Source organism: Drosophila ananassae, chromosome 2L (genome assembly GCF_017639315.1).
Source record: "Drosophila ananassae strain 14024-0371.13 chromosome 2L, ASM1763931v2, whole genome shotgun sequence".
Lineage (NCBI taxonomy): Eukaryota > Metazoa > Arthropoda > Insecta > Diptera > Drosophilidae > Drosophila > Drosophila ananassae.
The window spans coordinates 11,983,455-12,000,736 of NC_057927.1; the positions used below are offsets into that span (position 1 = coordinate 11,983,455).

The window sequence follows — 17,282 nt, forward strand, 5'->3', positions numbered from 1 at the left end:
CTCCTTGTTAACTCATTAAGGGAGGAACAGTTTAAGTTATTTTATAAATTTGAATATATTTCAGCTACAGAATTTACTAGAATTTATTCTTCCTTAATATATGAACTCATTAACCTGTTACAGTCTCCTAATATGGCCCATCTTTCTATGTAAACAAGCCCTCTTTAAGTGTGAGATGTTTTAGAGCATTCCTTTTTCGCGTTCAACGTTTGCATATCATTGAACATGGCAAAGTCCTGGAGGAACGTGCCTGGCATGTTGAGAATTCCCCTCAACACACTCAGACTTGGCCCCCTTGCGTAAAAAACCTCACTCCCGCTGGCTGGAGCAGCATATCGCACATTTCACTTTGGTTTATGAAAAATTCATAACAAAACATTTTTGCCTGTCACGGGCCACGACACAACAAATTCCAAATGGAATTCGCTACCCACCGCCCACACGCTTTTCTATTTAAATGTTAATGCAATTGAAGCACTGTGCTGCTCCGTCTCACCCCTCGGCCTTTAGCCTGAATATCCTTGACGTTTACCCTCGCATTGCTACCATTCTTTTAATAAGCACTTGGAACTGCTATCTGACATCGGTTGCAACTATCAAATGGCAGTAATTAAATAAAATGTCCTCGACAACACATGGGGAAAAGCTACCCAGAAAGTCCCCACTTGAAATGTCTAGAATCATTAAAGTAACTTCTTTCAATCTGGAAAACATTCAGCGCTGAGCAGCTTACGGATGCTGCTTTCTTTTTCTCCTGGCAATTGTCGCATTTGTATTGCTAAACCAACAGCAATTCGCAACGCCAAGTTGGCTTAAACGATTCCACATAAATATGACAAGTCCGTGCCAGGGACGGCGGAAGAGGAAGGGCGAAAGGCGAAAGGGAATCCAAGGATGAATTCCCCTTTTTCCTCCAGCACTGCTAACAGTAGCAGTGGAGACATCCTTGTCCTTGGCTAGGGAAAACATATCCTGCGACCGGGAGAAAAGCTCCTGGAGCTGCTCAAGTGGCGGGCGACGCTTATGAAAAGTCATGTGATGTATTTGCGGTCATTAAAGTGGCAAAATGGCTTCCACCCACCCACCAACACACACACAGTTACAGAGTTAAGCTATTTTAGGAGTGCGTGTGGCGAAATGAATATTTATGTTGGCCATGTGGCGTATACATAATATTTTCATGGCATTTATTAGTTTGTTTGCGGGAAGCGTAAAGTGGAAACCGCTGGCAGACTGGCTTGGGAAAACCTTTTAGATTAATGTCAAGAGTTGCGGACAGTTTTCATCTCCGTAAATCATTAATCAATTTACCACAAATGTCATCGTCACCTGGTCAGAAGAGATGCAAAAACCCAGATGGAGGATGGAGGAAAATTATGATGTGATGGCGATGATGATTTTTCAGGCGTTAATTAACAGTAAAGGCCAGACAAACAGACAGCTCCCTGCTTGCCAGGCGTGACCCTGCAAATAAACTTTAACCCCGCAAGCCGAGTCGTTGGTTTCTTTTACACAGAAAAAAAGTTACACAATAACGACAATAATTTCAAGTTTTTCTAAAGATGTTAAGCTGCTTCGCGTTTCCATACTTTTTGCTTTATCTAGCATTTTAATTAAGTTTAAAAAACCGACAATAATTAGTTACTGTTTAGTGCCATTTCCGTGATCTGTCGATATTTCTCCCTGTACACCTTTATGCCCTGTCAACCATTTAACATTTTTCTGCCAACTGCACTTTTGCATACATATATGGAAATGAATGTGGCAAATTCAGTTTTTTTTCCCTGGCTAACGTATATGTAGATTTTTATGGTCTGCTGACAAATTACGCGAACTTTCCATTAGTGGGGGCCATGGAGAAAGAGAGGAGGCACGGGGCAGGCCGTTAGAAAGAGTTGGGCTTGAACATGACTTATCATATAATTTTTGAACTTTAAAGTGGAGAGAATCTAAAAAGTTGTTCCCAGGCTATGCTGCAATTGCCTTAAATGGCTTTTTAATTGTTTGAGACAGTGTAAGAAAGAGGGACTTTCTTTTCTTAAAAGTTTGAAAGCCAGCCAAGTAAATATCGTATAGATAGAACACCTGTCGACGACAAAGATTAATCTGTCGGAGCTCATTAAAATGTCAGTTTTAATATACATATAGCAAACACAGAGTACCCCTTCCCTCACCCGGGGCCCTCTAAATAATATGTCTACCCAGCAAGTTCAAGGAACTGCCGTGGGAGGATGGGCCGTAAATCTGCGCCTTTGTTTCATCCGGGATGGGTGGCAAAAAAAAGGAGCTACAACGCGGGCCCTTGATATATCGTCCAGCATCCACCATGCATCATTTGCTGAGGCAGCAGGCTCGGGGAGGAAGATACTAATAAATTTATTACAGCCAACACGCATGCCAGGGTGTGGGAAGACACACGCTAATGATGTAACCACATTTGGTTAGAAAATTATCTCCACATCAAAAAGGACTGCAGGAACGAAGGCCTCTGTGGCGGGGATTCGGGCGGGAGGAAGCCGTGTGTCGACATGATTTTAATGAGGACTTTTAGAGGTTTTCAGGTGACTTAAAGTTTGACTTTAAACCACCAAACAGTGTCGTCGGCGGTGGCTTAAAAGTTTTACCTATAGACTGTTCAGAATACCCCTAGAATACCTCCTACCATCTTGTTGACAAATTGGCTTAGTCAAAGTTGCTTAAGCAAAAGTTTGGCTTTAATTTCGGCTTAGTCGGCTGCCTGCCATTAGGCAACAGCTGGCCATATCCCCCACATGATACGTTTCCTACATTTCTGGCCCAGCTATTAACGGACCATTTACCGAAATGGTTTTCTGATTAGATGTCAAAGCGGCAAGGAAAGCGAGGAAAAATCTCTCTTATCAGGGGGAAAACTACGGCTCTGGTTTATAGTTGCAACTGCCACTCAACTCTGCTCTCAGACGTTGCCTAGTCAGTCATGAGATGAAATTGCCGCGATAAACTTGATGGAAGTGTCTGCTGTGTCTGGTAGGAAAATTGGGGGGCAAGTTCGTGGCAAGAAGGAAAAGAACAAAGGGGTGGCTGGGAAAAACTCAGGCGGAGCAAAGATTTATCAAAACTGGGCAATCTGCCGGAGTCTGGGTCTTGCCTCCTAGCCCCAGCAGCGAATGTGTAAAGTAATTTGTTTACCAAATGACAGCCTGCCCATTCCTAAAGAGCAACCAGATTTCAAATGAAATATTTAATTATGCGCCCCGCACACTCTTCAGCCCAGCAACAAGTTTTTGGGGGCAGTATGAGAGGCAGTCAGGGAGCCAAAGATCCGTGCCGAAATGTCCATGCAAATCCACTTTACACCATCTTACAAAGGCCAAATGCGTTCAGAATTTTTGAGTAGCTCGCCTCGGCCTCGACTCGGCAGAGTGCGGCAGTGTAGGCCTATTTTTAAACACAGAACTTTAAGCAAGACACTGCCAGCAGAGGATGTTGAAATTTAATAACGTTTTATTTGGTTTTGATTGTGGCCTCCCGAAATCTGTTTGGCTCCTTTGTTCGATTGGAAACAATACACCAATTGCTTCATTTATAGCAAATAAATGCAACCATTGGATTTGTGGTTGATTTTATTGCAGTTAAAATTAGAATATTTCGGCCATTTTTAGTTGCCAAAATTGGGTTAAACTTACTAAAGAACCTTTTTGTTATTCGTTTTATTTTTCCTTTGAGTTGTTCTGAAACAAAACGTTTTTGAATGCAGTTATTTACTTTTCGCAAGATTGCAAAATTGCAATTTTAATTGTCGTGCGATAGATTTTGTTATATTTATAATGTGGTTAGTTTAATTGTTTGGCTGATTGATTGACGGCTTGATCGGCGACTGTCATAAGCTGCTCAGGCCGCTCAGGGCCATCTCCATTAATCTGTTTAATTAAACCTTTTGCCAAACATCGTTGTCTCAATTGGCAAGATGAGTGCCGCACTCACATTCCAAGGCAATCGGCTTTTGGGCCAAATCAGAGGCAGTCATTGAAACTCTGGCGCCTGATTAATATTTATTATTTCATTGGCTCATTACACCACATGCAACTGAGTGGGTGTACGGTGGTGTGTGTCTGATTGTGGTTGGGCGTAATTTGAGCGTGAGGCCTAAGGCCTGGGCGTGCCCAAAAAGCTACGAGTCCGTGAGCGTGTAAGGTGGTAACTGGATAGGTTGGGCAATTCTTTGGGGTAAGGTAACTTTTGCGGCAACTCGGCTTACATAAGCAGCCTGTGTAATTGGAGCCAACACCCCGAGTCCCCTGGCGCGACCGCATTTGAATGTAAACACTGCTCATTTCTTTCCTCGCATAAAAAGTTATTATTTTCATTTTCATTTCTGTACAGCTTTTTGCGTTTTTTCATTGTCTCTGGTAGCAGCAAAACGCCATTAGCTTCCTGTACTAGCACTCTGTTAATTGTTGTTGGTGATGCCACTGCTGCGTGTGACGTTGTTGCCTCTAATTTGTCAAACATTAAACAGGGGGTCGTAAATAAAACAATCAGCTTGAGACATTTGGACATTTTGCAATGAAATTTTCGTTACTTTTGTTTGACTTTTGTTTTTCGAGATCGGCCAACCGTGAAGGTTGAGTGGTGGAGCAGATCCAAAGCAATCTATATGGAGGTGGGTGTATCTATCCATGGGAAATTTGTGGGGCTTGTTTTGTCACAGTGGGGTAACATAAAACGCAATAAAATCTTAATTTTAAAAAATTAGATTCAATAGAATAATGGATAGATTAATCCCCTTGTAGATCTAGATTTGTGCCTTTACAGAGAATAATTTTTTACTTTTAAGAGAACTTTTATTGATATGCCCGGGCAAACTCCAAACAATCAACTTCGAAACATCTTCATCAACTACAGCAAGGGAAGCGAGACTTTATTGTCATTATTGTAGTTGCCGCACTCATGACAATTGTCAACTGCAATGACGTCGCTTACAACGTCGGCGACAGCGACGACGACGACGACGAGACACAAATTAGCATTAGTATGAGTAATTAACTTAAATACAATAGAACAATTTAGTTTTCGCCAAATTGCACACACAGCGACAACAACGAGGCATCATTAGGAGGGGCGACATTGTCCGCGCACAATTGAAAATTTTCCATGCTAAATAAGGCTTTAGCGGACATAAGGAGGGCTACAGAGCTGGAGGGATGGATACCGTGGGGTTGCCGACATTTTGGACTGTAATTACGCGAGATCACGTCAACTGACCGCTTCAACGGACAGAGGCTCCCCTCTGGAGCCCCCAAAACCCCTCAGGTGGTCGGTGACCGGTGGGCGGGGAGTTACCCGGATCGGATCTGTATAATTTGTGTGCGATTTTTGTTTTTCTCTACTAAATGGACGTTTCATGACCCAAATTTCTGCATCGGCTAATGAGCATTTAATTGACCATGTTTTTCCATAGATAGACCAATATTCCCCTTGTTCGGAGCGTAACAGAAATACATATTTTGTGTACTTGCGTGAGGTGTGGGATAAGCTTTGAGAGATACACGAGAACAGATAATTCGTATAATTGGCACATACCTGCAATGATATAAGGCATTAAAAATATATTAGTGGTGCTGTTGATAAAGTTTGAATTTATTATTAAAGCTTGTGCTTTTTCCTTATGAAATATTTGTAAGTTATTGAAAGATTCCTAAAAAGAAATCGTATGCTTAATCAACAGTAAACCCATGTTGACCCACGACATTTTTTATGGCCGATGGCTCTCGAAATGGTTTTTTTTCCATTCATGGACAACAATACCTATTCAAAACGCTCGATGATGTTTTCTATGTACAAGTATTCCTGCTGCCCGTTCTACTCCATTTTCAAAGTGTTCTCCTCCACTCATTTTTCTTCGCCCCATCGACGTTTTGGAATTAAGCGGCGATTCCTTTCTTATTTGCCGCCTTCCTGGTGCGCCTTTTGTGGCGTAAATAGGCGGAAAAGAAAATTATGTTTGCGCAAAGGGTGCGGGATGCGGGCTGAGGGATAAGGAGTCAGGGCAGGAGGAGCACAATGTCGCAAGGGAGTTTCCGTAGGTCTCGGGTTTCAAAAGACCTGCCTTTTGCTTGGATATACTGTGGGACCAAGGATAAAATCATTGGAAAAATACATATGACTCTCCTTTAATAGTTCAAATTAAAGTTTCAGCTTATTTTGTAGTTTTTCCCAATTAGTAACAACTTTTTATAATCTGACAATCTGCTTAAAAATAAACTCTACATTCAGTCCTGAATGGCATTCATTAGCCAAGTTTTTAACTTTAGCTCGACCTTTTAATTTGCCTCGAATGGAAGTTGATTTATCTTGAAAAGCTCTTCAATCGAATCCTTTCGATGGTTCCGAAGGACAACCACAGTGCATCCTGCTCACTGTGAGCGACTCACTGTGCCAGGCACGCAAATTAAATGAATTGCTTACCCCAGCTACATGGGAGCCCGGCTATACCTCCTTGCACCCTTCCGCCGCTTTTCGACTAACCCCTCTTTTATGCTGCCATTAAAATCATGCTTCAATGCTTTTTGACCATTTTTACCCGCTTGTTTTTGTTGTTGTTGGCCCGGACCCGGCCCGGCTTCAATGAAGTTTTTTCCAGCTTTTTGTTGCAACGGCAACGGCCAGATGAAGCCAGCGCACAAAAGTTCCAAGTTCCAAGTGGCAGAAGGCAGCTACGAGGGACTTTCATGCTACGCCCACTGCCTGTCGCCCAAAGCCCTTAGTCATACTACCATCTCTGTTCTAGGTAAATGAACCTGTGGAACACTTGCCTGCTAAATGATTTACGCACTTTGGAAAATTTAATGGAGCAATTTTCGCAGTCAGCTGGGAGGAATCTTGAGAAATCCACGCCCCGCTATGGAATGTGAATCAGTACAGGGATTAAAGGGAAACTTTAATAAAAACACGTCTTCGACAATAAATTTATTTTTATCGCACCTAGCGATCAGAGTATTTTTTTAATCTTTATCCGGTATTCCCCAATCAAAGCTATCTATTTTTTTAGGGGTTACTCCGGTTTCGTTTTCAATTTTCTAGTGTTATTCCGGCGACTCGTCCTTTTCAATGCTGTTTACTTACTGATGTCCGTCCCCGTCTGACAGCGATTCTCTTCGGCTTGCATAAAACATCAAAAGCTGTGTGAAAACAGAATCCCCCAGCCAAGAATCTGACACACTATTCTTTTTTTTACGGATTGCATGCAAAAACAAATAAGAACCATGGAGAGCCAAAACTTGAAAAAAAAATAAAAATAAAAAAATATCTGAATAAAACTGAAATACGCGGACTGATGGCGGCCCCCATAAATGTGCTATGATTTTTTTTGGAAATGTTGGTTGTTTTATTTTATTTTTTGTTGACTGTAGTCCAATGCTCGTTGTATTTTTGTGGGGAGTGGGGGAAAATAGCATAAACAAAAGGCGCCCTAAAGTTGATTTCCGGTTTCCGCTCAAATGGCTGCCTCGGTTATTCCACTACACCCCTCTGCGGCATCCCATTTAAAGTTTCGTGTGAGAATTCCGTACGAGATTGAGTGCAGCTGCAGGGTAATTGTGGGTATGTATATGTAGGTATGTGGGGGTGGATGGGCGTGTCTATTCGGGTGTGTAAATTTCATATTTTATGATTGACTCCCCCCACGCAGTTCAGAAAAACGGAAAACAAACAAACGCAGTTGCATTCAACCAAACATCAAGAGAACTTTAAGTTTTGAAGGATGTCTGATGAACACAAAAAGTAGAAAGTGAATATAATTTTTTCGGATGTTTTATAATAGAAAATATGTATGGGAGGCGATTTTTCGAGACCAATGAAATATTCAATACATTTATAAAAATAGCTAACCAAACGAAATTTTTGCATGAGTGCCGATGGTTAGGCTCTAAGATGGTGGACAGAACACATGTTCTCCAGAAGCCTAATTATGATGGACGGCAAACACTTTTGGTGTTCTGCGCCCACTAATGAAGGCCTCCCAAGTGCGACAGATCAAACACACAGCACGCGCGTCCAAGAATTATTTCGACTCTCGAAGGAACTCGAGCGGAAACAAAGCAAATAGTCAACGAGAAGGAAAAGGGAAGCAAGACGAAGCGTGTGGCATGTGGCATTGTCATTTGTCTTTTGGCCAGCAGTCTGCGGAGGATGTTGGCCTTCTCCCGCACTAAATAGACGGTTTTCCTGATTGCGTGTTGTCAGCACATTACCAGCAATATGTTCAACACATTAACCATGGAAGGAGTGAGTTGGAGTCGGTGGGTGGCCAAACTGGAGAGCTAAGGGCTTTCTATTCTATTTATTTAGTACCCTTAGTTCGCTTTCGGTCAATTTTGTGGGAAATTTGCACTCAAATTGCAAAAAGGAGACACAAAGAAAGGGCAAATAGTTGAAAGACCTGAAAAAAATGTACAAATTTCAAAAAATATTTCTTGAGAAAATGTGAGATGGCCATCAGAAAGAATATATCATAAAATATCCCTCTTTTTCCATTAACTTTCATTGACGAGGGTAACCCAAATTGTGCCGCAGAGTGTTAATTAAATTTTCTGCAGGGTAGAATGGTCAAGTTGCTCATAAATTTTCAATTGACCGGACTTTCCTCTATTCTCCCCTCCCACTTCGCACATATTTCCGAATTCTATCAATATTTAATTGAGCTATACCTTTTTCCCTCATTTTCGACGGCAGCTGAAGTTGGAGTTTCAGTTTGTTTGTCTTCCTTCAGAAAAGAGCCACAACAAAGGACAACTCAAATGAAACTTCAATTATTCCACGTAAAAAATAAGCAGTAGTAGGTGGCGATGGTCAAGGTAAAAAAGATGGGTAGCGGCAGGCTTTTTTGTCCTGACCATAAACTGTAAGTTAAACAAGAACCAAAAGAAGAAAAAAAACAAACTTTTTTCACTTTGTTGTTTGGCCTCGTCACGATTTTGTGTTTACAAGGGTTCGGGGTCGGAAAGTCCACCTTCCAGTAGGTGGGTTGAATCTTTTCATTTGCCGTAACGGCTACCTTTGTGCCGGCCATCCCCAAAATGCCCGTTTGCACTTATTTGTTTGGTGATTTGTTTGACTTGCGTGTCGATGATGACACAACACAAAACAGCAGTAGCAGTAGCAAAACAGCAACAGTCACATAAACAACACGGCGAGCAACAAAAAACGTTAAGTGAAATTTTTGCCACCCAACAGGGGAAGTTTTCATCGTCACCCACTGCAAACACAACACAAAACGAAGGACTAAACTTATAATAATCATAAAAAAGGCGCCAGACGGCAGATGTCGCATTGCATACAAAAAGAAGCAGGAGGAGGTCCTGTTCCTGTTCCTAGCTGGGGGGGGGGGGGGGGGGGGGGGAAAGGGAGTGAAAAACGTGCGAAGCAAGGAAACAGCCAACTGACCAAAAGCGGAAATTGTTGCAAATGTCAGCAACATTTTTTGTATATGCGTGTTTACACTCAGCCTTATTTATTGATGGTCGGAACTAGGAAGGAGAGAATAAAAGCTCCATGGTCAAAAAGTGTTCATGATAATATCAGAACTTATATGATTTTTCGCACAAAGATGACGGATATTTGAAATGGAACGGCTGGTGCTGTTTGAATAATATATTGTGGGTGTCAGGATACAAATTCCCTTAAATACTCAAATCTCTAAAAAGGGCCCACAACAATTATATCCTTAATCCCAAGAAAATTACCCACTCCACGTAGCCCGAAATCCATTTTTATTATGGTTTAATTACTTGTTTTTCCTTGGCTCCGTTGCTTTTTGTTTGGTTTCCTCTGCTGATGGGGAATTCTCGTTTATGAGGCGTTTGCATGTTGTGTCGATTTGATGGCGACGCATAAACAAGAACACGAGCCACAGCCCCAGACCCAGACCAAGACCGAGACAGAGACAAAGAGCTGTCTTTAGAGAGAGACAAAGCGGCGACTAATGAGTTTTAAGGGGGCCAGGAGATGTGGCTCGCGGGTGCCATATCCCGGATGTAATGAACGGAAAACGGGGAAACAAAAGGCAAAAAACCAGCCACAAAATGGCCAAGCCGAAAGGACTGAGCAGCTCTGAGAAAATGCGATTTCAGGAGCGGTTGAAGGAATATTAACGAGGATGCTGCTGGGAGGGATATGTGCGGTGGAATGGTTGGCAAATTCCCACTGAGAGGGCTCAACAAACATGGCCAAGAAAACTTTTCTGTCCTGCCTGCAGCCCGAGTTTATAGCTGCACTTCCTTCGACTTCGACTTTGACTGCCAACGCCGCTTACCTTTTATATACATTGTACCGGCCCTTTGCCCACGCATATAGAGGTAATTAAGAATTATGGCCTGGGAGGCGAGGCCGAACTGAACTTATTAATTTCTGTATTATTTAAGCGTGTAATTTATGTGTTCAGCTGGCATTTTTAATTGCATTACACGGCGGTGGGTTAATGCATGTTAAATGCATAATGAGCACCGCAAGCCAGCCGAACATTGGAGGGGATGCCACGGATCGAGGGAAAATTCCGATAAAAGGGGAGCGGGGACGTTGGAGTTAAGTGTCATATGAGGTGACGTTGCATGGCGTTTGTTTTATTAATTGAAGTTTAATCAGCGACAGCTGCCAGCAGTCACGTTCCATTTCCCATTTTCCACTGGCTGCGAAAAGGTCAAATCCACTGATGACTCCGATAATAAAGCCACTTTAACTAACTCTATATTTGAGCCACTGAAAACTGCTTTAAACTATCTACGATCTACGAGTAACAGTGTCTTCCAACTCCTTATGCAGTCCTTGGCTTTTATCATCCTAATAACGTTGGCGCCTTAAGTTTTACACAAATTATTTTCGATAACATCTTCAGAGTCCTCTCTCGCATCCGGCCTGACCTGGACCTTTTAATAATTTCATTTAGCGGAAATTGTCTTAAGCCAAATTGAATTAGACCATGGCCCACTCGCGGCCAGCTAAAATGGCAGCCTTTTCTTTCCTTTCTTTCAAAGGACAACTTTTTTCTACACTGGAAACAGTTTTATAAAATAATCTGCAAGATTTGAAATTATTTTTTTACTTTATAAATATTCTACTAACTTTTCCCAGCTATGATATTTAATAGAAGCATTAAATACTAACCAACCGCATATGCATTATATCTCAAATGAGTATACTTTTTAGTGCAACTGGTTCGGGATAACCCAAACCCAAAGCTGGCACTCAACTTGGCCTAATGGCGCTCAAGATGCTTCAAGGACTTGGCCGCAAAGTGGTCATTGTTAAAAGGCGGTATGGGGCGATGCTACCTGATTGGAAATGGAATGGGAAAGTGGCACAGACGTTGTTCAAAACATTTGACCACGTAAAGCAATTTGCCAACTCCATCGATGTCAGCTTAAAAGCCTTGTCCAAATACAATCCCGAAAAGAGCTCGAAAAAAAATCAGGAAAGTCAACTATTTGGCATTTTATCGGGTTAAGGGTGGATGGAAAAGTCCAAGGACAAACAAAATTCAAATGTAAATAAGTAAATAAAATACATACGGTTGACATTTTGTTTTCAGGGGCGGAGTAAGCGTGTGAAGAGACCACCAAGGGGGCGTGGGAATTGTTTAGTGAAAATTCATTGGGCCAAAGCTTTTGCGCTCCGTATTTATATTCTCAGTTTCTCTCCTGCTTTTCTCGATTACATGAATGCGTTGTTTTTTCGTTTCGTTATTTTTAGCCGAGCAACAGTTGCGTCAGTTGCCAGCAGGGTAGCTTCTGCCTAGAAACTTTTCCTTGTGTTTTCAGACAGCCCGACGGGCGGCACCTAGTGGCCGAAAACTCACAACTTTGATATTCTTTGGCCATTATTCTATTTGCAATTTTGCGCACAAACAACCCAGCAAATAAATAAGCAAATTGAAAAAATGCGAAACAAAATAATGCAAACAAACTGGAAAACTGAAAACTGTCAGAGTCGAGCGGGGGAGGCTAACGTAAGACTGCTGCCATTTTGGCACATGGCAATTTCCGTAGAGGCCACATGACAAAAATTCGGAATGTGCATAAAAAGTGGCACGGCTCTGCTTCGGGAGGATAGCTCCGGCTCTCGGGGGAGGTCTCGGAGCAGAATTCCTTTCGCAAACTAGCAAAAAGTTAAAAGTTTAATTGGGCGCAACTTTGGCCAGGATGTGATGTTGGCCCAGGCAGCCGGGGCCAAAGGACATCTGTGACAAGTTCTATTAAGTTTATTTTATTTATTCTCGCATTTTGCATTTAAACAAAGCAGAACGTGCCACCACAAACATGCTGTCGGCTCAGAGGCGCTAGGCGGGATGGGGGATCTGGAGGACAGAGGTCACTCGATTGCATCGCACACACTTTTATATGGCAGGTTGCGCCCACTTGACTGCTCGATGGTCTCGACAGTCCGCCACTTTGCATCATTTCCAGGACTCTTGGCCAGCACTCTTGGTTTCTTTCCATTTTGCAAACACTTTTCGAAAAAAAGCCAAAGCGAACTGGCAATTTAGGCACTGAAAAAAATACTCCTTAGTATTAATTTAGAAGATACATTTTTTCGAAAGTAAACCTTTCTCAGTGTGACTTTGGGGAATTGGCTTTCCGGCGCATAAAACGTTTAAATGAAAGAAAAGCAATATGTTGCCTCCTCCAGATGACAGCAGCACAGGACCAGGATGCATCGTCAAGGATCAGGGGCTAAAAACGGCTTGAGGTCTGTGTAAAATATTTACCAACCATCAGCCGCTGTCATACTTTTTTAATTGACTTATCAATAATTCATGTGCCACAAAAACACACACACACACGTGAGGAACGAGCTAAGAGGAGGGGCAAGTCAGGGGCAGTCGGAGGCAGGGACAGGAGCAGGATGAATACTTATAAATACAAATGAAGTCAGAATGCAGTGTGCAACTGAATAGGACGAGGCCGTGCCAGGGACAAGAGGTAAGAAAGAGGTGAATTGCATTCCCAACTCTTTTTCCAGGTTCAGGTCAACGACTCGCCTCCCATTCAACCTCGAGTCTTGTATTTTTTCCCTCCCAGCCAGAAGATTGCCTTCGTTTACTTTTCGACTTGATATTTATTTTGATTAATTTAAGACTGCTAGTTGGTTATATTTTTCATTTTCATGTGCAACTTTATCTTCCTTGGCTGTGAATCCTTGCATCCGTTTTTTTCTTTTCGGCAGTGAAAGCAGGGGAAAGGGCCAGCCAGTACAGCCAAGTGATTGATGCATTTTTAATGCGCATTTCCGAAAAAGGAGTTCCAGGAACTAAAGTTCAACTGGAGCTCTTTGTAATATCTGCATTTTATAGATTTCACCTTTAAGTTTCGTTTAAAATCAATATTATGGGGCCAGCTTACGAAAAATAATTATTTGCGTTACCTGAGCAGTTGGCGGAACTGTTGTCGAAACTTTCTGTTCAGGAATGCCTCCGCCTCCCATTACCAACCTGTACCTCCAAGGTCTTTAATAAATTTCTGAAATCACCCACCCACAAAATCCATAATGGCAGTGGAAATGCGGAAAGGAAAACAAGAGTAAGAACATTTTTTTATCAAGGATAAAATCAAATTTAACGCATCGCTTGGAAGGGGTAGCCTCCGCTTCCATTTTTTTGTGTTCCTCGCCCAGGTCTTTGTGTGCGTATAAGGCCACGTACCCACTTGACATGAAGGCGGTGCAGCGAAACGAACGCTGGGTGGGAATGGGTGTTTTTGGGGCACGTGCCGGGCGGATTAAGCGTGGCATGATGCTGTGAGAAAATATGAAAGGGAAGCAGCGTGAAATATGTGTAGCATAAGACAAGGCGCATAATCAAAATGTAAGCAACAGCAGCAGCAGCCGCACCACCATGGCGCACCAGTAGATGCACCCGCCACTTACACAACTGCAGGAGAACCACTGTTCCACCATCCTGCACCGGCCCCTCCCTTTGACTTTATAAAGCAGCCGGCTCCCTCCTCCCCCCCGTGGCTCTTCCCTAAAAACAAAGGGCATCGCACAGAAATCTTACGCCCGAGCTGCCATTTGATGTAGCGCACCATTATTTCAGGGGCGAAGCAAAGCAGGGCCTTAGGTGGGAAAGCCGGCAGGGGGTTGCTGGTGGGGCTTGCATCAGACCAGCACTCGACATATCGATCATCGTTTCCATTGCAGCTCAAAATCAGGCGAAAGTCCTTTAAAATCAAATGAAAGGGAAGGCCTAACACACATTTTGACACAAAATTGGGGATTTATTTTTCATCCTTAAAGTTAAATGTTTAATTAAAAACATGTATTGTGGTTCTCTTCAAATTGATTTTAAGAATGGAATGGCCTTCTCTTTTTCATATAAATTTGAAATTCCTTTAAATTCTATCCCCTCGGCATAGTCCCAAGAATAATTTGCATGGACTTTGCTTTTATAAATAAATGCAAATTTTATCCCAAATTCTAGTACTCTACTTAGTTGGAGAAGCCCCCGAAAAGTTTTCGCATCTTTTCCGCAATTTCTTGCCATATTTCAGTATGCAGGATTCCGTATTCCCAGAGCTGTCACTTTTGTCGCAATTCGCCAACTCTTTTTTATATTTTTCTTCCCCCCGTCCATTTTTTATGTTTATTATTTTTAGGATTGAGAATTGGAATGGAAGCTGTCACTCACCTCTTCCTCATTGCTGGCCGTGTTCACGGAGTCCATGCTCTGCGAAAGTCCCAGCGGGACTAGGGCCATCTGGTTTTCCATTAAGTCCCTGCTGCTGCTGTTGCTGCTGCTGCTATTGGTGTTGGTGTTGCTGTTGCTGTTGCTCAGGTTGTTGTTGCTGTCGCTAACGGTTGTTGCCGATGTGGCGGCGGCGGTTGGTGCAACTGTGGTGGTTGTTGTGGGGGCGCCGCTGGTGGCGCTGCCTGCCGGCGAGGGCGTGGTCGGTGCGGAGGCGGTCGCGGAGTTGGACTCGTGCGAGTGCGATTCGTGGGCGGGACTGTCCGGCAAGCTGCCGCCGCTCGTCGGCACAGCGGCAACGGTGGCTGCTGCAACTGTTATAGGTGCTGCAGTTGCTGGTGTGTTTGTGTTGCTGACTTGTTTGCTGTTTCCGCCGCTACTGAGCAAGATATGTTGCTGCGGCTGTTGCTGCTGCTGGGGTGCGTATCTGTAGTAATGGGCCAGAGATTGCTGTTGCGCCTGCTGGGCCTGAGCCTGAGCCTGGGCCTGTGCTTGGGCCTGGGCGTGTTGTTGCTGCTGCAAGTGCTGGTTGAGCAGGGCCGCTGCTGCCGCCTGGTTGAACTGTGTCAGACGCTGCTGCTGTTGCTGCTGCTGCAGTTGCGGGGCTGTGGCCACCGCGTAGGCCACTTGTTGCTGCTGCACCTGCTGCTGTTGCACTTGCTGTGCCTGCTGCTGCTGTTGCTGGTGGTGGGCGGCTACCGCTGCGGCAAACTGAGTGGGATGGGCAAAGCTCAGCGAGTGAGCGTGGTGCGGATGCGAGATCGAGTGGGGCGGGATCGAGTGCGGATGCGAGTGCGGGTGGCCCTTGACTGTAACAGGCACGGGTACGGTGACGGGCAGCGGCACGGAGACGGGCACGGGCACCGGAACGGTCACTGGCAGGACAGAGACTGCGGTGGCACACTGGCGCTTGGGCGACGGCGACAGAACCTGTGGGGCACTTGCTGGCGTCTGCGGCAGCGTCGGCCTGCGTTTAATCGCAATCGACGAAATGGTGATGGCTTTTTCAAACACCGTCTGCTGGTTGTTGTTCTGGTTGAGGCTGTGGGCGTGGCTCTGGCTATTGCTGCTGATCGGATTGATCGGACTTATCGGGCTGATCGGGCTAATCGGGTGACTAATGGCTGCTGGCGTCGTCGTCGCTGCTGGCAACAAGTGCTGCAGATGCAGTTGCGGTTCGGCGGCTGCTGCAGCGGCGGCGGCGGTGGCGGCTATGAGCAGTTGATGATGGCTGCCCAACAGGTCCTGGTAGTTGGCTATTTTGACGAATCAGTGTAACTGCAACGAGTCAAAAGTGAAAATTTCCATTAAAAATTAGGTTTTAATCTTTGGACCCTTACTTTAGCTTAAGATAATAATCACATATTTCTTATTAAGTAGTTATGTGTGCTATTGTTTCTAAGCGTATTCTAATAAAATTGCGATACATTGTTTACTTAACAAAAAGCAAATGTTTACAAAAGCAGTTCGGGAGTAGTTCTAAACTTGTGGTGCTGCTTAAATAAAGAAAATATTAAATAAAAAGTCCAAAAACAGAAACTCATTCAATTAACAGAAATAAACTGGAAGAATTATAAAATAAACTATTTATTTTATTAATTTATACTTATGTTTAGAATCAGTAATCAAGTATGTCAACATCATGCTCTGAAATATGCTAAGAATTTGTATAAGTGGACTGGCACACAAAAGTCTCTTGTTGTTTCTTGCAGTGTAGCGCACATTTGCTTACGCTTATCACAGTGAGACATCGGCAACTACAACAATAACAAGGCCAGCTGCTGGCAACTCCATTGCGTAGTTAAGAGCAAAAAAATTAGAATACACAGAGGCAAAGGCACGGAATGGGAATAACAGCAACCGCAAGGCAAACAAACAAACAGAAACATAGATACTCACATACGCAGATCCAATATACACAGAAGTATAGAGGAATATGTGGAGAGAAGGCTCTCCAGAATACTTGTGCATGGGAGGAGAGCTTGAGGATATGGGAAACAACTTGAAAATTGAGCTGACTACAAACCAAAAATTGTAATACAAACGTTCGCTCGAGCTGGCAAAAATATGCACATAACTAAAGCTCAGGGCTCAGAGCTCGAGGAATTGTTTGGGGTTTGTGTTTGGACTCGTGTGTAAATATGCACGGGCACACATGTAGGTAAAGGTGGAACACAAACAACCTTTTACTACAAGGACAGAATCGAACCCACCCCATCTGCCAATATGTATCGCATCCCCATCGACTCACTTTGTCGCCTGTGAATTGTATCTGGCGAGTGTATCTATGCATCTCGGTTAGATAAGACTCCGAAATACTTTGCATATGTCATATTATGCAAACGATAAACGAAACTGAAACACCTAAGACCAGATCGGCTTTGGAGGAGGAAGTTCGGCGAGACCTAATACGAATTTAATGCGACCCCCAACAATCAACGGACAAACGATGATTAGAGGATGGCAGCTGTTTTAATCCCGTATGATTAATAATTGATAGAGAATGGCAAATCACCGCATCGACCGCACCATGCATATATAATAGACAATGAAGCACCGGCTGTTGTGT

General features: G+C 43.5%; 1 protein-coding gene across 1 annotated transcript in view; it reads right to left on the minus strand.

Annotated features, from left to right (window-relative positions):
- LOC6499541 (protein couch potato) overlaps window positions 1-15,982 on the minus strand; it is a gene marked incomplete at its 5' end in the record, with an annotated part of 43,461 nt that extends 27,479 nt beyond the window's left edge. The window contains 1 exon segment of the mRNA XM_032449777.2: window positions 14,657-15,982. Within this exon segment, the coding sequence (XP_032305668.1) occupies window positions 14,657-15,982 (1,326 nt within the window).
- Between the last annotated feature and the right edge of the window lie 1,300 nt (window positions 15,983-17,282).